This window comes from Cyprinodon tularosa, unplaced genomic scaffold (genome assembly GCF_016077235.1).
Source record: "Cyprinodon tularosa strain WSP-4 unplaced genomic scaffold, ASM1607723v1 ctg21, whole genome shotgun sequence".
Lineage (NCBI taxonomy): Eukaryota > Metazoa > Chordata > Actinopteri > Cyprinodontiformes > Cyprinodontidae > Cyprinodon > Cyprinodon tularosa.
The window spans coordinates 362675-385996 of NW_024038778.1; the positions used below are offsets into that span (position 1 = coordinate 362675).

The 23322-nt window shown below is 40.0% G+C and overlaps 1 protein-coding gene across 5 annotated transcripts in view; it reads left to right on the plus strand.

The window, feature by feature from the left end:
* The window catches only part of si:dkeyp-9d4.3 (caskin-1), a 62226-nt gene extending 40073 nt beyond the window's left edge, over positions 1–22153 (plus strand). For 2 of the 5 annotated variants that reach the window (XM_038285286.1, XM_038285290.1), the window contains 17 exons: positions 52–173; positions 1026–1134; positions 1314–1422; positions 2050–2144; positions 2638–2752; positions 3206–3484; positions 5882–5980; positions 7410–7594; positions 9224–9305; positions 10784–10851; positions 11314–11421; positions 13464–13565; positions 13767–13905; positions 14609–15393; positions 15471–16116; positions 17997–18606; positions 20348–22153. In XM_038285286.1, coding sequence (XP_038141214.1) covers positions 52–173; positions 1026–1134; positions 1314–1422; positions 2050–2144; positions 2638–2752; positions 3206–3484; positions 5882–5980; positions 7410–7594; positions 9224–9305; positions 10784–10851; positions 11314–11421; positions 13464–13565; positions 13767–13905; positions 14609–15393; positions 15471–16116; positions 17997–18606; positions 20348–20432 — 3738 coding nt within the window. In that variant the 3' untranslated portion in view covers positions 20433–22153. The remainder of the gene's footprint in view (positions 1–51; positions 174–1025; positions 1135–1313; positions 1423–2049; positions 2145–2637; positions 2753–3205; positions 3485–5881; positions 5981–7409; positions 7595–9223; positions 9306–10783; positions 10852–11313; positions 11422–13463; positions 13566–13766; positions 13906–14608; positions 15394–15470; positions 16117–17996; positions 18607–20347) is intronic. The other 3 variants (XM_038285287.1, XM_038285289.1, XM_038285288.1) reach the window with 3 other exon arrangements.
* The last annotated feature ends 1169 nt before the right edge of the window (positions 22154–23322 follow it).

A 23322-nucleotide genomic window follows, 5' to 3' on the forward strand; every position in this document is an offset into this window, starting at 1 on the left:
TGTCTCTATGTGATGAAGTTCTACTGATGCTGTGTCTTTCTGTGTGTTTAGGTGGTGCAGCTCCTGCTCAGCAGTAACATGTGTGCAGCCATGTTAGAGCCGAAACCCTCTGACCCAAACGGAGTCTCCCCTCTGCATCTCGCTGCTAAGAATGGACACATCGACGTCATACGGTCTGAACAAGTTCTTCTTTTTGCTCCTATTTCAATGTCCGTCCTCTCTCTGACTATTTCCTTGAGTGGAAAACAAACAAATGTCATGAATCATCCTTCTTTTTAGTCCCTGTCTATTAAACATGGCCCCGTCTCTTAAGTTTTAAATCATAATAATCAGTCAAATTAATGAAAATAGATTCACTTTTTTTGTATCAGTTTTAAAAGTAATCACCTGAATCCGGTCTCTGTTTGCAGATATGATTTAACTCAAAACTGATGCAACTTTTAAAGGCCGGAGCAAAAATGTACACCATTATATAAATTATAATTTTTTTTTTTTCATATTTCCTGTACAATTACCACTAAAATTAATCTTGTATATTTAGATCTGCCCTTGAAATACATGATTGAGATACAAGATATGAAGCTCTGGCCTGCAAAAACCATTAAACAAAGAACTTGACTGACTGTTTTCAACTGATAAACACAAACAAACTGATGCCTATGGAGTTCTATAGATTAGAATTTCAACGATTTTTTCCTGTGTTGTCTTGACATGACTTGTCAAAGCACAAACACCGTCTCTACATTCTTCCTGCTAAAGCTCTGGAAGACAGCCAGCCATGGTTAGGAAAAAGACAATAGAAAAATGAGAAAATGAACTTCCTTCAGCCTGCTTAAGATAGCTAAAACATTGTGTCAGGAAATCAATAAGACATATTTCGAACCAGAATTATCAAATATAAGCATTTTATGTTTAATTATAACTCAATCCTCTGTCAATAGCAGCAGATTTCAGTCTACATTATTCACTTTGACGTCATTATAAGATAAACAAAGGTATGATTTCAGTTTTGTGTGTTTTTGCAGGTTGTTGATCCAGGCTGGTATAGACATCAACAGGCAGTCAGAGTGTGGCACTGCCCTACATCAGGCTGCCCTCTGTGGGAAGACAGAGGTGGTGCGGCTGCTGCTGGATGTGAGTCTCACTGCTTGTTTTCCTAAAGCCTGTTTTTTTTCCAGCTCAGAGAAACTCTTACCTCTTTTAGTCATTCTTTACTCCCTGCAATGCAAAGACATTTCTGGAACATGTTCGTTTGCTCCTTGTGTCCCTGATACTGATTAACGTCGATTTTTACCCCCTCTGCCTTATTCTAGAGCGGCATCAGTGCAGGAGTGAGAAACACTCTGAGCCAAACTGCCTTGGACATTGTTAACCAGTTTACCACCACACAGGCCAGCCGGGAAATTAAACAGTTACTGAGAGGTGAGGCCTTGATCCCAGCTTTGAGCCCCAGCTTATTTTATGTCAGAGCTACGAGTAAAATACAGACAGAAAAAAAGTTAAAAATATGCATCATTGCTGCTTTCAAAAGAATTCTGGGGGGTAAAAGAAGCATAGGTGATGCTGATCTAGGGTATTTTATTAACTGTTCATTCACAGGTGTCACGGCTGCTAGAAAATAAGACTTTACAACAGTTTGATTAAGATTAAATCAATAACTATAACATCAAATGTGTCTGGTTTATGTTTAGATGTATGTTTCTGTCTTTTTAGTTTTTAGAACATAGACTTATATTTATGCAAATAAATAAGAACTTGGAAAATGTTCAGTTCTAAAAACTGCTGGCAGATATTTGACTTAACTAAACATTTTCATTATCTACGCAGATTCATGTAATTTTTATGCCAAAGTTCTTAACGGCGAATAGAGAAAGAGCACCATTCTGATATTAACCTTTTTCTGACAAGTTACCTTTCATCCAGGTTTTAAGGGAATATAGTTTCTGATATGTTATTTGCCCTCTATTGTATGTGAATTATAAAGATGACTGCCCCCCACCTCTGCTGCCTCACTCTCTGTTCTCCCATACGTGCTGCTTTAATTTATAGATGCTTCGGCTGCTATGCAGGTCCGTGCACTGAAGGATTACTGCAATAACTATGACCTGACCAGCCTCAACATCAAAGCTGGAGACATTATCACGGTACAGTCATGTCCTAACAGCTGCACACATTTCAGAACCATTGTAATATATTTTTTCTGATTATGTCAGGCACCATTAGAGCCCTTTTTTCCAGTTGTCATCGTTTTGGTGAAGTTTTGGGGCCTGTTTTAATCTGGGGCCCATGCTGCTGGTGGATTTGATTTAGGAAAGTCACACTTCCTCACTTAGGCATATAAGTAGCTCATAGGAAAGGAACAAATGAAAAAATATGTTCAAGACGTCCTGTATTAGTTTGCTTCTCTTCTTGCCAAATAAGTCAGGTGTGGAATAACCGAAACTGTTGCTAAAGCTCAGTTGCTAAAGCTGTGGCTTTTTATTGTTATGATACCAGCTAAAAATGTTGGGTGTTTGCTGATCGTCTGCTGAGCAATCGGTGCATTGTCCTTTCAGTACCTCTCTTTTGCAACTAGGAGTTTGGAGGTCAGATGTTTGTGCTGGTGTGACGGTGCTACGGCTGATGTTTGTGTCTCAGGTGTTGGAGCAGCACTCTGACGGTCGATGGAAAGGCTGCATTCATGATAACCGCACCGGGAACGACCGTGTGGGATACTTCCCATCCAACATCGTGGAGGTCATCAAGAGGGCAGGTGACCACCCACATGACGGCTGTGTGTGTGTGGGTGTGTGTGTGAGCGTTCAGCATGTGATTGTGGTAGATAGCAGCAGCTAATGGTCTCCATCAACCTGTCGATCATCTTCATTGATCAAACACTGTCCTCCTCCGGCTGTTTACCTCCGCTCCTCTAAGGTTCTGCTCCTCCTGTCTCTCTCCTTAATCTCTAATCTACCCCGTTCCCCACCTTTTCCTATAACCGCTTATTTAGATGCTTTGGTTCATTTTGTTTGTTTGCTTTATTACATATACAGATATATTCCTTCTGGATATATATTAATGTTCTTTTTTTATTCTCTTGTTTTTCACTTTTAATCAGTTCTCTTTTTATGGTTTCTTTAACTTTTTGACTGATCAGTTGTCGTTATGTTGTTGTGTTGTTTTGTTGTTTTACCCCCTCCCCCTCCTTCTCCTGGCCTGTGTCCAGGCCACTCCCCCTCCCAGCAGTGCCACACCCTCCTCCTCCGCCGGCCCAACCCCTGCCCCATTGCTTCGGCCAACGGACACCCATACCCCCCCTCCAAAGTCCTCCCCCTGCATCTGCATCTGCCTCCCCCTCCTCCCCTCCATTCCAGCACACAGCCCCTAACCCGCTTCTCCTCGTTCGGGTATGTTCCTCTTCCCATCTCTCCTCCTTCTCTGTCCACTCCTCCTCTGTCCTCTTCTCCTCCTATCTCCACTCCTCAGGAGCAGCAGAGTCAGACAGGTACATACTGTAAACCACAGATAAGAATCCTTTCTGTTTTTAAGCTCTTTGGCCAGAAAACACTTCGTCTGTCAGCTTGTTTATGGGCTTTAGTTAAAGTGTCAGTTCACACTATTGACAAAAAAGCCCTTTTCCCATTTTTCTATTTTAAACCTTAAAGAGATTATTATTTTCCCTCTATTGTTTTATATTTCATGTCATATTTCCTTTTTTCACAAATTATGTAAATGAACTGACACTTTAGCTGAAACATTCCACCTACAGCATTTAGATTACCTCATATGACTAAAGGTGCTCTGCAAAGGGCTTGGTTCCTATAATCCAGGCGTTTCCAAAGTCGGTCCTTGAAGGCTGCTGTCCTGCAGGCTTTAGGGATTTCTCGGCTCAGCAGAAGCCTAATAATCATCTATCAATGGAAATCAGCTCTGCTGAAGCATCTAAAACCTGCAGGACAGAAGCCTTCGATGACCAATTTTGGACACACCTGCTGTAATCTGTTTACCTGCTCTTTATCAAGGGGTTTTCAGGCTCTCTTTATGGATTTTATAATGTATTTTAATGTTTGCAGCTATTCCATAGACTCCAGGGAAATGCATATAAAGTGGGACAGGATAGCAGAAATATGTGAGGGGTTCATACTTTTTAACAGCACTGTGACTGACACGTGGTATCAAGGATTAAAAAGCTTCTAATATCCAAATGACAAATTTCCATTGAATCTTTAGGTATTTGTTACCAGCAGCCTGTTTTGGATTCTAATCACCTCATTCTTCAATTTTATTACATCAGTATCAATCAGTCCCTTGGTTTCTCTAAGACAAATAAGTCTTTTGATTCACTATAGAGAAGCCCAACTCTTTAAAATACTTAGGTTTTAATCATAGTCACATCTGACTGAGGCTCTAAACACTATTCGGGTCAGTCGACAAATCAAGAAACCCAGTCAACAAAAATAACTCCTAGGAACCAGCTATTTGAGGTCACATAAAAGCATTTCCCTGTAGTAGTTATAGCAGGTGCAAATCAGTTGTGACATGGTGAAAACGACCTTTTACAGTATGCAGTGCATTAGACTCAGACTTTAGTGTCTCCCTGCCTCCACATACCTGACATAAATAAGTGGGTGATTAGCAGGCAATCATTTAATACAGGTGTGCTAGAGAGGAGGCATGTCTAAAACATTAAAGTTAAATACCTGCTTTCTTTTCCTTTAATGCCTACTTTATTGTTTAATTTAACTGTGCAAAGAGAGCGTAAAATGCTAACATAGTCAGGCACAATCCGAGCTGTTTCAAATTTAAGCTGCCAAAGTGTTAGAAAAAATGTTTAATGACTGTCAATGTTTTTGTCAAGACCCATATAGCAAAGTAAAAGAAAAGAAAAAAGAATGAACACAGTTAAGTGGTTGTAGAATATATGCTAAAGTAATATTAAGAGTCCGTCCTCAACTCAGTACATTAGAGTAACATTTTATATATATATATATATATATATATATATATATATATATATATATATATATATATATATATATATATATATATATATATATATATATATATATATATATGGACATTTTTATTTTATTTGGACAAGCGGCCTGACTAGGAGGTTCTCTCTACACTTTCCATGTGTGTCTGCACATTCCCCAAAAATTGATTTAGCTACAGGGAACGAAGGTTTCCACAGTCAGGGAAAAACAAGTTAATAGTGTTTCTATTTTTATCAATTTTCATTTAATGCAAACAAGCAGAAATCAGATAATGGTTTGTTTTACAATTTATCATTTTTGTTTTAAAAGCAAAATTATTGGTATATTTTTGTTTTCTTCTTTGAATTTAAACTATAAAACAAACTGCCTGAATGCACACTGTCCCTATTATACAGCATAATAGCTTGCTTTTAATGTCATATTGGAAAATGTATCACCACTAGAATGTATGTTTACAAAAAAACAAAAATTTATCCAACAAAACCCAAAGATGGGCGTAATCACGCAGACGAACAATGCAGGTCATATTTCCATGTTGGCCGCGTCTTGGTTCTTATCTACTCAATTCGTTTAGGTGTAAGAAAAAGTCAACACTGGAACTGATATCTATTACTGAAGGGGCTGTAATGACTGAGTGGCACTACATCTGGAAATCCTTTTTAAACAGGGGGCAGAACCATGTCAGGACAGTTATAATAAAAGCTAAAACTTTAGAAACCACTGTATAGCTTCCATTGAGTAAAATAGATTTATAGGTGAGCATATTTCTGTGTAGATATATATTTGTTTTCTTTCCATAGAGAAATTCTTTGTTTTACAAAATATTAGAAGCCAACCACAGAAATGCTTCGACTTATTTTGTTGATGTAAAAAAGAAAATGCGTGTATGTGTGTGTATTTGACAGGTTCACGGACTGCAGAGCTGAGTCCGCAGGGTTCTCCCACTTTAGGGCATCAGAGCAGCACCAGCGAGGACATCTGGGTACTGCGCAAACCAGTGGCAGGTAAACTCCTGACTTTGTCTACAGGCTTAGAAAAAATTCACATCTGCAGTCACTATCTCTATGATTATAATAAACCATAAACTTTATACATATTCTGCTTACAAAAAGGCCAGCAATCCTTGCAATCTTTTAAAGTGATCTCATTTATAAATTATCTAGACTTTCCATATATGTTTCATTGGACTTTAGCTGTTGTCCTTTTAACTGGGAGAAAATGTCCTGCGTGTGCGCTTAAAAAATTGGAAAGTGCAAAGATAAAAACGAACAACTTTATTGTTCAGCAGAGAGAAAATATTCCTATAATACTGATCCTTTAGGCCAGGCATCCCCAAACTCGGTCCTCGAGGGCCGCTGTCCTGCAGGTTTTAGATGTTTCTCTGCTCCAGCACAGCTGATTTTAATTGATAGTTGATTAACAGGCTTTTGCTCTACTGCAATCATCATAATCAGCTGTGCTAAAGCAGGGAAACCTCTAAAACCTGCATGACAGCGGCCCTCGAGGACCGAGTTTGGGGATGCCTGCTTTAGGCTATACAAGTTTTTAGCTAACATTTCCTTGTTCTAAAATACTATCTTTTATCTCTCAGACTGAGCTGTTTTAGTCTCCTACACCACCCTCGCGCATTTCATTAATATTTGTAGAATATGCATTTCAAAGGAAATAAAACTCCACTATCACCCGTCTGCACAGCTGATAGTCTTTTTCATACATAATATGATCAAATGAACATGTAAGGATATGCCAGACAGAATCAACATTTAGTTTAGGTCATGTATAAATGCATTCGGTGTGGCAAAAAAACAGCAAATCTCTGCTATCTTTTTGATTGCATAGGATAATTTTACAGCTGTTTGCCTTGGGGTCGGATCAGTGTTCTCATCATGTTGTTCTTTTTATTTTAAAATTAGAACAGTTCACTTAATCAGTGATTCCCAACTGGGGTACGCGTACCCCTAGTGGTCCCCGAGTGCATTGCAAGGGGTACATGAATATGTTTTATTAATTAGGGAGTAAAATAAAATAGGGCTGGGATCTGTTTTATTTGTGTACTTTTTTTCTTTATTTGAAATGGAAAGAATAAAACCCTGAGGATTAAATGCTCAGGTTAAAAGATTTAGTACAATAGTTTTAATTTTATAATCAGTACATTCCACGTTTGGACAATCATCAATATCTTTGAGTGAAGAGGTACTCATGGTAAGACAAAACACCTAAAGGGGAACACAAGTGAAAAAAGGTTGCACTAAATGACCAACAAGTGCCAGAATCACATTCCATATTTAATGTGAATTTAAGAGGTGCTTAATGCTGGACTTAAAGTTCATGTTTTGAAAATATGTGGCGACTCAAGACCACATTGGATGACTCTAAAAAGGTCTGGCTTTTTGGTAGATCTTTGCTCAGGTCTGTTGTCTTCTATGTTTGAAGGTGCAGAGCGGAGTGGAAGTGTGTGCAGCCTTGGCAGCGTTCGCTCCTCCAGCAGCCTGCAGGGATCTGGAAACACCCACGTTCTGACCACACCGGCCCCCAGCCCGCTCCCAGCCCCCACGCCGGGACTCAACACTCACGGCCTCAATGCTCCGGGGTTGCATGCACAATCTGAGGGGGTCAAGGTAAGATGCCTTCTAAATCTGTTTACGTACAGAGGCTTCTCACCACATTTCTGCTTTTAAGTTTCACAAAACAACAGGCTTGCTGTTTCTTGGAAAAAAAAAAATTCAGGAACCAAACACAACTGTGTTTACCATGTTAACCACAACCGAGCTTCCTGCTCAGGTTGTTGTTTCGTTTGGAGAGAGCTGTATCACCTTTTTTTCATCACTTAAACCAGGTGCATTGTAGTTCAGACTTTCACTTTTATTTTAACTTCAAGTTTTAAAGGTTGAATTTTTATCACTCAAAGAGAAAGTATTATATTTTAAAAAGGCAAAAGGTTAAATGCACATTTTATCTATAAAAAGGTTCTGCCTAAATTATATATTTGAATGTAATAAAGCTTTAATATAAAAGTTAAAAAATAAATCCATGACAGGTGTAGGGTTCAAATTTATTGACTTTATTTAGTATTTATGAGGTTTTACACTTTAATTACTGCAACTCTTTTCTGTAATATATGGTTCCTTGCAAAGCACTTTTATACCCCTATAACTTTTTGGAGCTTTTTTTCACAGTACAAATAAGTAAATAATGATGAAGTGAGTTTGCATTTCAATTTCTGAAATAAACATATGTGAAATGGTGTGCATTTGTATGCAGCTCACTGAATCAATCCTGTGTTGAATCACATTTCTTTGCAATTACAGCTGCAAATCCTTTGGGGTTTTCTCTTTGCACGTCTGCTGAATACATTTTTTCTCATGACTTGCAAAACAGCTCAAGCTCTTTCAGATCAGATGCAGAGCTTCTGTGAATATCGGTTTGAGCGTATTGCCTGAGATTTGGCTTTTGGCTGGGCCTTTTTCAATAGAACATAGAGAATAATAATGATAATGGTGACGTGAATGGGACTCGTCTTAGTGCACTTTTGGCTTTATATATGCAGGGTTATTGTCCTGCTAGAAAAATGATCCTGCACCCCAGTCTCAAGTTTTTGAACAATTGCTTTCTTTTTTGCCATTTTTTCTATACAGCCCTGTTTTGTAGAGTGGATCATTAACAGTTGATGTGTAGACCTGAGCTTTGGGTCTCTGCAGCTCCTCCAGGGTTAGAGTTAGGGCTGCCTCACTGATTAGTCCTCACATTCCCCTGCTTTCAGTTTTGGCAAACAAGTCATGTTTTGATATCTTTTAATCTTTGTCTAAAATACCTTATTTTAAACAAATAGAAAAAAATAATGTTTTATATATATATTTTTTTTTTTTCGAGCAGGTCGTTTGGTGTAGAACAATCCAAGTGAGTTCTGACCAGTTTAAAAGTCTATATTTTTGGTTAAATGCACTCTGGATCCCTTTTCACATGGCATATAATTAAATCATAAGCTAAATCACTTTACAAGTGGTTACAATTTTGTGATTTTCACATGTAATAGTGATAACAGCAGAGGTAGGAATGTTTTTTGTGCAGCATGGTATTCTGTTAATCCTCTAATCCTCAGTGGAAAGGATCCTTTTGGCATCTCAGTTGCAGCAGAAAAGTGAATCAGCTGCAGGTGGATCTAAATCCTCCCTGCTTGCTGTAACACCAGTCACCTCTGGGACTGGAGCACCGGTTTACTAATCGTACCTTTGCATGTGTGCTTTTAGCTCCTGGCCACTGTGCTGTCTCAGTCGGTGAAAGCAAAGGAGCATCTCTTGGAGCAGTCGCAGTCTGTGGAGCAGTCAGCAAGTAAGCGTACTGTCACCTGAGCACAATCATGTCTTTGAATATTATCTTTAAAACATAGATTTAAGAAGCACATGTGTTTGTATAGAGGGCGGCAGCTGTCACAGATATAAATTGAAAATAAAAACGCTGCTTGTTTTACAGTGATGACAGTTCAGAGCGATTAAGGCCTTTTCATGAGTACAGTAGTTTCCTCGGGGCTTTCTCCTCATATCACTTTTATTCAGACTGACTGTCTAAAGACCACCTGTCGGTTCACATCAGACACCAGCAGCAGGGCCCTCTTAGCTTCCTCTAATGTTTTAATAATAATAGCAGCTGCTTTAAACATGTTGATGGAGCTTCAGATGCATCCAGTCTTTTTAGGCTAAGATGTATTAGCACATTTATAAAGAATAGTAAACGACTTAAAGAGAAGATTGATGCTTAGGGTTCATCTGAAACATAGTAAAATCGGTTGAGTTTCAATTTACTGTTTTGTAGCCTGATAAGTTTGGGAAACAAAATTTGGATTATAGAATGTCATTACTGTTGACCCCTTCATTCCCTTGTCTTTGTCAAAATTTTTCATCGTTATTTTATTCTCCCTTCTGTAGATTGGTTCTTGTTTCATTTCTGCCTTCCTTTACATCCTTTCTTCTGTCAGCCATGTTTCTCTAGCTGTCTTCGTTCCTCACGCCTGTCCTTCCTCTCGTGTGTACTTTAGTCTTTCCTTTGTTATTTTCTTTTTTCTTCCATGGTTTATTTTCCAGCATTTTCTCCCTAGTGTCCTTCTTTGCCCCTTTTGGGCTTTCTTCTATCCTCCTTCATTTCTTCTCTTCTTTTGCCTTGATATTCTTTTTTTCCCTAATAAATCCATTCTTTCTTAGTCCTTTCTTCATATTTTTATCCTACCAGCAGCAGAAAAAACTACACTGAATGGATTCACATCATTTATTTTATATTAAAATCAGCATAAAGAAATTTAGAAGGTTGAGGTTCAAATGTTCAACGTTTAGCACTAAAACCACACTGTATCACCAGGGGAACTTCTCAGTCAAACATGGTGGAGGCAGAATCATGATCTGGGTTTACTGTGATATGCCTAAAGAGGGCAGTAGACAAGCTGTGATGTTAATAGACTCCCACTAAAGGACTAACTGCAGATGGAGACAGCATTTCTGTTTAAGATTAGTTTAAGGGTATAAACAATTCAGGGACTAATTATATAACATTTTGGCAATATTTTATAAACTGATTTCTCCAATATCTCCTTTTCCTCAATTTGAGCCTATGCTCTGAAACTTTGAAGTATTTCAGATTACATTTCTTTAACATAAAAAATGATCAAATGAATTTAATACAAAACAGTTCAGGCGTAATAAGAGAACAATATCTCAATAAATGTATAGAAAAGGCTAAGCTCAATTTATTTATTCTGCTTATCTATCATCTATTTACTTTTTTCTCTCCCCCTTGTCTATTTTCATTTAAACTGGAAGGCTCCTCCAGTCGCACAGTCCATGAGCAGCGATCTTTTGAGCGCAAGGCCGAGGAGGATGATGGGAAAGTGAGTAATGCTTAAAGACAAACTCTTTTTTTTCTCAGTTTGCATCTGAATCTCCTGAGATTGTCACTGGAATGGGAGAAATGCACTTCACAATATTGGGGTTCAGTGGGTGAATTTCAATGGATGAGGAAGTGTCACCATGGAGACAGGCAGAGTGACAGATGCTGTCTCACCTTATGTCCATCCGCCTACACGCCCCTGCTGCCACAACACTCTGAGACACCCACAGACAGCTGCTCAGCTGAAACTGAGCACTGAATCAGGGTTTGAACATCTGCATTCAGCTGGTGAAGCAAAGCTGGTAACCTAAGTTTATACCAAATTATAATTAAGAAACGCCTTATGTTCTTCAGTGAACCCTAAAAGGAAGATGTCTTCTCACATCTGTCTTCTCTGTGCTCTAGAGGATCACTGGTTTGTCCATTGGGAGCAGTCAGTAGTGTCCTGTGTTTTGTGTTGTAGAAGCAGGCAGTGGTGACGTGGCTGGGAGAGTTTCAGCTGCAGTTCTACACCACTCACTTCCTCACAGCAGGATATGATCTAGACACCATTAGCCACATGACCCCTGAGGTAAGGTCATGACCAACAGCGCTTTCTAACACCTTTCCATCCATCCATCGTTGAACTGGATCATGTCATCGTGGCCCTTCTGTCTGTGGTGTGGGTCCTGGGCCTCATGTCAGTAAGTCTTCAGCGTCTGTGTCCTGTTTTACATATGGTCCAGCCTGGTATAGAGGTTTGGGAAAATTTGCACAGCAATTCAATTTTTGCACACCCTAGTGACTTGATTTTTGCACTGCAGGGTTGCGCTGAAGATGTAGCAAATATCGATATCACTACTAAAAACTTAACCCTGTAACTGCCTAATAAACCAAATTGTTGACCAGTTGCTCTGCAAAATGCAGACTGGAGGTTAACAAGGCAGTTGAACTGTTCAAATAAGTGCATTTTCTCTTAAACTGAGCGGATGAGTGAGGCAATTTCTGAGTCCCAGATGCTGATATATCAGTGGTCAGAGGAAAGGCAGGAGATCAGAATATAGGCAGGATAATCCAGAGGGCAATACCAAAGCCGATGTCGGTGACATGGTCGGTCATCAGAGCCAGGATGTCAGAGATACGGTGAGGTGCCAAGCAAGAATCCAGGACGGAGCCGGGTCACAGTTCCAGGTACGGTACACAAACAGGCACAGATCAGGCAGGAGTCAGAAGACAGGTCAGGCAAACAGATCAGACAGGAACAGGCAGGCTCAGAGGTTGAGAGGTAGAACAGGTCAGGATCAGGTAATGAGAACACGGGAATGCTAGAATAAGTCTCTCCAACAGCTCTAAATAATCTGGCCCCGATGCCTGGTCTAAAGGCTGGTTAAATAGAGACTGATGCAGGTTGGTCAGATAGAGGGTAATGAGAACTGGGCGGAGCTAAGCAGATACGTGAAATCAGTAATCAGACCAGCATCAGTGCTGAGTTTATGACATTATCTTATTTTAAGGGTAAAAATATTCATTCCATTGGCAGGCCATTTAATTTACCTACTGAAATTAAGGGTAAATACACTTTTTAAAGACATTTCTACTTATTTTAAAACATTTGTCTGATTGATGTGAAAAATATGCACCTACTTTTGCACAGGATAGTAGTTTATTCCTTCTGTGACACCGAAAGGGCAGGAAAAAAACATATAGATGAAAATAAATGCATATTTTACTTCCTAAAAATGTAAAAGGATGTGAAAGTCCATTCACATCTTTAAAGAAGGTGTGTTGCTTGTGATTTGCAATTTTTTTTTTTATGAATAAACTTTTGATTATTTATTCTGTATTTTCATTTTTTGTCTAAACAATAGCATGTCTAATTATCAAGTAATGTAACCCCCCTTCTACTCTTAAACTTGCTATGACCCAACGGGTTTGCTGTATTGTAAAGCTGGCAAAAGTGAAAGTGACAATGGAAAAGGAGCCAAAAAGCAGACAGACAATGAGTTTTAATGGTCTGCAGTCAGGGAGCGCAAACCTGTTTTTTTTTGTGTGTAGCTTCATGAAAATGCAGACAATATTTTGAAGGTGGAAGTTATGTGAATAAAGATATGAGCCCCTGCAAAGCAATATATCAAACCTGAAAGTGCTTGCAGGAGCAGTTTGAACTTCCGTTTGTAGCGTTCACTTACTTGATGAAAAATGATCCCATTTTCGTCAGTTAGGTAACAACCAGTTTTCAGAAGACAGTACTTTTTCCATTCAAGTTATTGGACACAAACATTTATTTTCCTTTTGAGAATCACAAATACTGTGTTCTACCTGTAATTTACATGAACAAATTATATACATGGGAATGCATATCCTTTGAATGCATTCACTAAGCTTCATTTTAAAGTTGGATATCACTACATCAGCATACAAACAATTTTGCTCAGAGTAGTATAATTTTACAGCACTATTTTTTTTTTTCATAATCTACTCTTATTAATGGTTAGATTTACCAAAACATTCTAAAAGGCATGTTGTGTGAAACTCGCGTAATAACGTTAAACTTGCATCAGATCTCATTCATGTTACAAACAGGCCGCTTCAGTGTCAGTGTTCCTAATGTGATGAAGTCTTTATCTGTTTCAGGACCTGACAGCGATCGGCGTCATGAAGCCTGGACACAGAAAGAAACTACTGACAGAAATCAGCAAGCTTCCCTCCACAGACTGGCTGCCTGATCACAAGCCTGTAAGATTTTCAGTTCAGGATATGGATCTTTGGAAGCCACATTTATTTACAGTTTCCCTGCTGAAAATATAGATTTTTTTTAAAAACTCTGTAATATATTATTGTTTAATGGTTTTCTTTGGATCTTTTAGAGGTTTTTTTTTCCAAGACTTTAGTCGTTTTTTCTTTTGTTTTCTGACCAGTAACCTGTGTTTTATTTAGGCCAACCTGGCGGACTGGCTGTCGCACCTTGGTCTAAGCCAATACTATCAAGTTCTGGTCCAGAATGGGTATGAAAACATTGACTTTGTTTCAGACATCAGCCTTGAAGACCTGCAAGAGATTGGCATCTCTAAGCTTGGTAAGCTTTGTTACAAGTTGCAAGTTACAACCACAAGCATAAATGTACTTCATAGGGGACTTCTGTCGCCTTGTTGTTCACTTAGAAGATGACTCTGGATTTTTTTCCTAATGGGTAGTTTTTTCTGCTACTTGAATTATAGCAAGTACCCAACTGTCCTGTTAACAACCTTAGCTCACCGCAGGTGTGGATCCCTGCAGCCTCTCCAAAAGCACCGTTGGCCTTTTTGTTGCTTCTCCACTAATGCTCTACTTGGCCACTTTGTGAGAGAAGTGAAACAGCCATGTCTTTGTAGGACTGTGGTGGTGCAAAGCCATTTAACTTCTGGATGACAAATGAAAACTTTTCATCAGGAGGGTTCAACACAGCATATTTGGTTGCCTGACCCTGTTGTAACTCCCACAGCCTACGATTTTACCTTGAAGCTGATGATATTTATGATCTTGCGGCCTTTACAGAAAATTTGGATTTAGTGAGATTAGATTAGACAATTTCTCCTATCTAGGTCTATCTAAATGCAAAGCATACATCCGTTTCCTTTTAGATCCAAGTTGTGTTCTACTATGCATTGAAATAAACAGAAATTTCTGTTCTAACCAAATGAAAAGTGGAAAGGTAACAAAACTGATAACTACCATTGCTAGGGACTGCAATATCTAAACTTTTCTTGATTCTTCTCTATTACACCCCTGTTGTCCCTCAGGACATCAGAAGAAAATGATGTTGGGAGTAAAAAGACTGAAGGAGCTACAAAGAGGAGAAAGTGGCTCTGAACCTCCTCAGAGTCCCACTTCAGCTCCTTCCAGCCCAGCAAGGAGCACCTCCTTGGAGTCCCGAAGAGAGGCAATGAAGCTGAGGGAGGGCACTGCTAGCCCCTTGGCCAAACCTCGCCCAGGTCTCCCAACTTCACAGACGCCTCCCCACACACCCACTCAGACGCCGCCACAAACCCCTCCACATGCCCGAAACCAGCAGGCCTCCCCGAGAGCTCGCCCTCGGCCGTCCACCCAGACTTCCAACGCTGATACACCTGTGCCGCTACTGCGGCTGCCATGTGAGGAAGAGGAACGGCGGAGGACGCACAGCCTTATCGGCTCAGAATCTGACTCCCGTTATGCAACCGTGTGCCGAAGCAGCTCCACGCACACCACTGGCCCTAATGATGTCACTGTTAACCGCAGCCAGTCATCCGTCACCCTGCGTCCTCGTCGAAAAGGTCGGCCTCCTACACCTCCAAAGCGTTCCTGTTCTTCCATCACCGGCGGTGATGGTGAAGTTGAAGGACAAGGGGTGGGGCTTTTGGGGCTGCCGACGTATCGAGAGAGGCGAGCGAGTGACTGCGGCAGCTTGGGAGCAGCTTTAAGGGCTCAGGAGTCTACAGGCCTTCAGAGATCAGAGGGGGGTTCTGGGAGTGTTCGCAGCCTCGCTGCCATGCTGGAAACATCTATGGTGCCAAGGAATGTGGGAAGTGGCACTAACTTCCTGCAGGTGAGTCTATAAAAAGTTGGAATTTTACATTTTCAACCTAATGCAAGAAGTTCTTGTAACAACCACGTGCCTTTTAGGCGAGTCCTCCTCTGCTCCGCCGGCAGGCACGAGCTGGAGGTCTAGGAGCATCCGAGGACGATGTCTCAAATCGCTGCAGGACTATCAGTGGTCTTGAAAGCCTCCCTGATGAGCATTCTGACCAGTTACCTCAGCAACCAGTACAGCAACGTCCAGAGCCACGACCTCGCTCCATTGTGGTCACCTCAGCATCAGAGATCAACAATGGAACAGCGACCCTCAGGAGGAAACAACGTCCTCCATCAACAGACTCTGAAGCCCCCTCATCAATGGCTACTACTGTGGTCACCATGACAACCGGCTCGGAAACAATACGAAGGCGGCCACGTACGACAGAGCAAACTGATTCTGTCACTTGCAGGAATAATCAATCAAACTCCCCAGACGGCACTAGGAAAAAGGTGGATGAACCGCAGCAGAATGGCGGCGTGGTGCTGAGACGGAGGCCAGCATCTGAGGTCTCAGAGAAGACAGACACCAGCAGGGAGACATGTGAGTGGATGGAAGCCAGGAAGTCCCTGAAGCCACCGGTCTCACCCAAACCTTCCTCAGTAGTCCTGAGAAAGACTCAGGCAGACCCACCAACTCCGACCCGAAGAGTCCCCATTCCTGGACCTGAAAACACTGAGCCAGCACAGAGCCCTGGTGAGAACAAAAAACATGACTACACTCTGATGCACCTACTGAGTCAGGCCTTCATGTTGTCTTTTAAAGAAAGCATTCATAAAGCCCAGAGAATTGTCTTTTGATTGAGGTCAGGTCTTTGCCATTCTCTGTTTATGATCCAACAACGGGTGCAAAGAGATCTCTACTTTCTGTCAGTTCATAAAAATTGGCACAATGCATAAGGATAATGGCTGCAGTTTGATTGTATCAAGATGCAACAACACACTTTCGCACTTTTTTAAAGGTAAAATATAATGATTAGACTTAGACTTGGCTTTATCTATCCCTCGGGATGACTCCTTGTGGGAAATTCAAATTCCAGCAGCTTAGCATGACGGGACGGAAGCAGCACACAGAGGACAAAACAACAGAAAAAGGCAAATTAAAAGATTCTGTACAGACTTAGAAAATTAAGTAAAAATATATAATATAAATGCCAAACCAGTGGTGGACAAAGTACTTAACTATAGCACTTAGCGGTATAGAGGACAATATTTTATTTACGTGTGGAATATCTAAATAAGTGGTCCTCGTAATTGCCAATCAGTCTGGTGATATGTTTATGTAAGGCCGTCCTACGTGCTCACCACGTTAGCTATCTTTTTCTGCGCATGTGCACTTTCAGGCATGTATCTGTTGTGAGCTACGGTTTCAGTCACTGAAGCTCACCTTTCTCACTGTGGTTCTTTGAAAATGGTCAAGGGTCATAAGAGAAATAGTGTCTACGAAGTGTATGAGAAGAAAAGAAAGGCCTCAGAAGAGGCGGATTGATCCAGAATGCTTTGCTGCGAGCTCTCCTCGCAAAGCATTATGGGATTTGCTGTCACAGTGGCCCGCTGTCACCATAGGCTGTCGCTACCTGACATTGGAGACTATTAACAAAGATGGTGCAGGCAGGCTGTGGTGAAGGAGGAGTTACTTGACCAATGGAGCAAAAAGCAGTGATCATCTGTCCGAATAGTCAGTTAACTGAGTTCCTATAAAGTCCACTTAAAGGTCCCTGCGGTATGTTAAGACAGTAAGCTTGTATGAGTTATGAGAACAGCACATTTTACAGAGGGTGTGCACAAGAAGAAATGGGCTTGTGCATGCTCTAGCATGTGAAGAGGGCAGGTCTTTTAAAAAATAAAGAACTGAAGTATTCACTTTTGAAAATACCTAAGTATTACAAAGTGTGACTTAAATTTTCCGATATCAGTACATTTCTCTATATCTATATTCAGAGTAATTTAGAGAACCCTGTAACTTTTAGAAGCCACCTGATGTATAGATGCGTAGAACCACCTGCTACAAATTCTAGACCATCTTTAAAGAACTTTAACATAAAAATGCCACTAAATAAATAAGTAAAGCTATTTGATTTGTATATTTTTTTAAACAAAAGTAAACAGGAGAGTCCTGATTCTCCTCACACTTTCATTGTGGAATAGAGGTTTAACATTGAATCTACTACCCCAAAGAAACTACAACTCTGATTTGTGAACTCATCTTACTAAACAACTAGGCTATATGGCAACAACTAACGCATTGATAACATTTGTAATTATTATATTATATATATATATATATATATATTATAGCCAATCACTGTAAATCAATAGCATTTCAACTTCAGCTCTTTGAAAAATTTAGAGTTGAAATGGCATTTTAGGTTTTTAGCGTTTTTTTATATATATATACATGGAGGTATGAACGTAAAAAGAAGTACCAGCCCCCCAAAAAAAGTTTTTAAAGACTTTTAGATAACACGTCTAAAAAATGTTTTAGACAACGTAAAAATGTCTACGCTTCGGCTGCTTTAATTGATTAAATTCATGTTGTGTATTAAATCATTTTATCTTTGATGTTTCTGTTACCAGAGTCAAAGCGTGTCCCACCTCCTGTATCCCCAAAACCCCGTGGGCCTCCAACGGCGCCCAAACCTGGTAAAGCAGTTGCGTCTTCAGCTGCAATGAGCCCAAGCCCTGTTGCTACTAGCCCGGCTGCAACCAGTCCAACTCCGGCGCCCAGACCCTCCTCTCCGTTGGCAGCTGCCCCTATTCCAGCTCCTGACACCCCCTCTGCTCCATCTCTCTCTCCTGGACTCCCTCTCACTTCCACCTCTCCAGCCCAGAGTCCCTCCACTCCGTCTCCACACCCTGTCAAACCTCCCCGCTCCTCCATCGCTGGCCTCTCCATTGACTTGACGGGAGTACGGGAGGCTGAGGAGGAAGAGGAGAGGAGAAGAGAGAGGGAGCATCAGAGGAAAGCAGAAGAAGAGGAGGAGCAGAGGAAGAGAGCAGAGGATGGGAACCAGAGAGAGCTGGATAGGAAGCCTTTGAGGAGAGAAGAAGCAAAAGAGGAGAGCCAGGAGACGGAAGCAGGGCAAGAAGAGACAATTCAGCATCGTTTGGAGGAGACCAGCGCCTCCTTGGCTGCAGCTCTGCAGACTGTGGAGCATAAAATCAAAGAGGAGGACAGGCCAAACGAGTAAGTATTAATGAAGCAGAGATCCATGATGTCACTAACATCAAAGGGGTGGAAACTCTTTTATTGCACTATGAAAGTTAAATGTCAGGTGAGTATTTTACCGAGCACCGCCAGAATATTGTACCAAGTGTAAAGCGGGGGACCAAAAAAGTCAGAATCATAAAATACATTTAATACATTAAAAACTCATAAAAATACTCATAATATCAATCTTGATAAGAATATAATAGAAACAAAAAGGTACAAATCTTGTTATTAGAAGAACAAAATATTTGTTCCAGAAAAAAAAGCCTCTGTAGTGTCTTGAAGTGACTTTGAAATATGAAAGTAAAAAAAAAAATACCTGCAAGTAGTGCTGCAAAGGTTAACACATAAATTAACAATAATCCAATTATCTTTTAGGCCTGATACGTTCTTTCAATGCAATGTTAACACACACGCTTCTTTACTATCTAACTGTCTCAGCAGTCAACCAATGAATCTGTTAACATTAAAGGAGATGGCTAAAAGTCTTGCAAGCATCTTTTAGTTCATGTATTGCAACAAACAACTGACCCTGGTACATCTGTCTGTTGGACAGTATCAAAGGTCTGGTTATATCACTAATTGTACCCCTGGTATGGCTTTTGGTTTTAGTGTAGCCATCAGTCCAGGCTCACTGAAAAGTCTCCGACTGTCTGGAGAGTTTTATTCCAGTATTTCCCAGCTCAGGAAAGGTTTGTTTAAATCAAAAACAGCAGCCCATTTAGCCATACATATGTTTCTTCATCCATCCATCTGTTTAGTTGTAGCAAATATCTGCCTTTGATTATTATTCTACTGCTTATTCAACCTTTGTCTCTGAAAGGACTGAAAGGAAGCTTTGTCAAGAAAATAACTGAATGATTCAAGAACTGTGACTTTATATATATTTTAGGGATGCTGGATATTGCCTTTTTTGCCGATATTCGATATGCCAATATTCCAAATGATGAATTTTCGATTCCGATATAAGCCGATACCGAAATAAACTCATTTCACAACATGCCAGTCACAAAATTTTAGCATAACCTACATTTACTGTTTTGCCCCACTACACACTGTATATTCCACAAATAATTACCATTGTAGAGGAAAAAAAAGCATTTCAACATCAGGAAAATGCAGAATTGGACATTTATTTTCAACACTGTCTCAAACAACATTTAGAAATATGCTTTTCCTGAGATTAACCTGACAATGAATATTTAAACAAGAGATAAATCTCTTTTCTTCACAAATAGGAAAAAAGTGTACCTCACCAGTACATCTGTATTGCACAGAATTGAATGTAAACACAAATGAAGTCCAGTGTAGTATCGCTGTTGAAGGACAAAGTCTTGGTTCCCCCACGCATGACAAGGACCTCACATTCGTTCCAAATTGCAAACTTCAAGTCATCATTTGAAACTTTAAAAAAGTTCCACACCGCAGACATTTTTCGTTACAGTTTAGCTTTGCTGCTGCTACACAGTTGGCCGTCTGGCGCGGTTTAAAGACGTCATGAGGGAGCGTCGCGTGTTGGCAAGAGCGCTCGCTTCAACATATTTCTCAAAGTCTAGGCATTATATTATCTGCTTTTAATTATCGGGGGGAACCCGATAAGAATATGGACAGATATCACATAATTATGCTAATATTGACTGATAATATCGGCTGCTTGATATTATGGAACATCTCTAATATATTTATATATATTTCCCATCTTAATTCTCTGTTTCAGCAAAAAAGCAACAGTCTCCATCCTGGACGACATTGGCAGCATGTTTGATGATTTGGCAGACCAGCTGGACGCCATGCTGGACTGATCTTCTGTCCACATACTCTGCATTCCAACAAGGTCTTTTCCCCTCATCACCTGTAGGTTGACGAAGAAATCTTCCCCAAGGCTACGTGCCGCTGTTTTTCACACTGCAAATTTAAGTGTGTCCCTCGTTCTGTTGGCAAGAACTTCCGAAGTAACCTCCAGAGGTACTGCGGAGGGGGATTTATGTTTCTGCTGCGAGGACGCTGCTCCCAACACAACCGCTGACCTCTGCAGCCCAAAAAGCGATGCCTCCACCCAGCCTAACACGGCAGCGTGGACCGACAAGCACAATCACTTCGCGTATCCTTTTATCTGTGCAATCTGACTTGGACCAGCCTGCAAGGACAGACTCTGAGATGAACAGATATTACCTACAAAGCTGAGCACATAAATATTCTGACAGGCAGATAGAAAACCTGGTAGAAAACATTGGGATGTTTTTTTGGGTTTTTTTTGTTTGTTTTTTTCAAAAAGCACACAGAATGACAGGCCGCTGTCTGACGACTCCAACCAGAGTAGAGAACTGCCCTTTTTCTCCAGATGAATTGTAGCCTCTCTTCCTCCTCTGTGTGAGTGGAGGATTCCCGTCCCGCGTGTCCTCTCTGTTCACGTCGTTGTTGGTGCCGTTGCTGTTATCGCTGGCTTTGTTGTTGTTTCAAGTGTGCGTTGTCCCTGCTTTATATGCTTCCGTCAGTTTCCTCTTTTTCCCACCCCGATCTATCAAACCAACCAAACACATCCGTATCCATGAATTTCTAAGAATGCAGACAAGCACATGTACGCACACACACATATATACACCGGTGGAACTTACATTGGTTTAAATATTTCTGGTGTTGTTGGTGTTTATCTATCATGTGTGGAAGGACTGTTTGGAAATGATTCATGGGGAATACATGCAAAGACACATGCACCCATGTGGTATATCCCTTTGTCCTGCAGCAGTGAACAGTGTTTTCAGAAAATACTCCTATATTTCAATGCTTTATATAGTACATACAGTAAAAAAAAAGACTCAGAGTTTAAAGTAGATCTGGATATTTGAGCTGTTAGAGCTCCCTCTATTGTTGGTTAGTGAAGCTGCCCTTAATTTCCCCAACTTCTTTCTCTTCTTCCCTATATTATTTTAAATCTATGTCTAATTTGGAAAAACTGCAAATCTCTGTGCCTTCTTACTCTACTTTATATATTCTTTAATTTTGTTTTGTTTTGATTGCTGTCTACTAAAAATGTTGATGGTCCCTTTAAACCCCCTCTGTGTCCGTTTTGTAAGAAAGTAGCTTCTCAGTTGATCTGTCAGTCCTCTACAACTACTAAAATGAAATCCTCCCCGTATGCAGCCCTCTATAAGCTCTGTAAGCTGTGATAAGTTGGCTCCACTCTTCCAAGAGTTCCTTGTTTTCAGTGATCTCCCCCAGACCAGCTTTCATCCCAGTGAAGTCCACTTGTATTTTTATGCTCTTTGAAAACAGAGATATATTTGAGAGACAGTTCTATGTGAATAATAAAACTATTAATGATAATAATAATGATGATGATGATGATCACAATGATGTTAAACATTGAATGGAGCTGAGCTGATTTGAGCCTGTGTATTTATGGTTGAGTTCAGGATGTGATGTGACGGCTGTTGTGTCATGGTTGGGTTTAGTTGGGTGTTTCTGCTGTGACGATGCATTCCTGTACATCTGTCATCAGAATAAATGTATAAATTAAACCAAATGTGACTCTTTTATTTTTTTCATTCTTTCAGATATGGCATACTTTCCTGCTTTTCCAACAGTTTTCATTGAAGTCTTGCGCTGAGTAGTCATATGCTGAGAATTATTTAACCTCCTGTCACATTAAGACCTGAAAAGCTTGAGGTATTTGGTTGATATTTTAGATTTTTTTTTTGTATAAATTAAAGTAATTAACTAAAAATGTATTTGTATAGCACATTTCAGCTACTCATCAGATCAAATCTCCATTAAAATCATTTTTAAAAATCAAGTAACTTCACAGCAAATTATCAAAACTTCACACAAAATCATCAGATACACATGATAATCAGGGAGGTGTTCCATGTGTAATAACATATTTTGTTCAGAGCAGCTTTTCTTCTGCATTTGTTTCTAGACTGCTAATCAAAGACAGCGCTGGAGAGATGGGTCTTTAGCCTTGATTTAACCCCTTAAGCCCAGAGGGTCTTAGGAGCAAATTACATATGTGACTTAAAGCAAGTACAGCTCCCAAACTATAAATTGGAAATATGATTGCTTGTATGTCATCATGTCTGATTTACAGGTGATTAAACAAAGAAAAAATGAAAAATATTTAGCCTAGTCAAAGCTTTTTCCAAAATAAACACCATGAAAACCCATTTGAAACTCTGGATGAACTCTCAGACTTTATAAATCCACACTTTGACCATAACTCAAGCTAATTTGGACTCAATAGATTGAAGCATGTTTGTTCCAAAAAGGTTTTAGTGGGCAGTGTGCTAGGCGGAAATGTGATTTTGGCACAGTTTTGTGCCAAATGCATTTTCCACTCATAAAATGGAATCTGGCCAGAAAAATATGCTGATTTATATTATTGGAGACCTTCTGCAGAAGACAAAGCCTTTGCTCCTAAGATTTAGCTGTTGTTTCATTGAAGTTTACCAGTAATATCACCAAACTGAATAGAAAATAAGAATAACAGAGCAAACTTAGGTATTGTATGCCAGTTACATCACCTGAAAGTCGAAAAGGTCTGAGCCTCTAGTTTCCAATGATGCCAGCCATTAGGAGGTGTGGCTAAAAATTAATATCTGCTGTTGCATCTGACATGTCAGATGGAAATTTAAATCTCTTTAAATTTGTCTACACAGCTATAAAACAAAAAGTGTTTGTGAAAAGATAATTTTG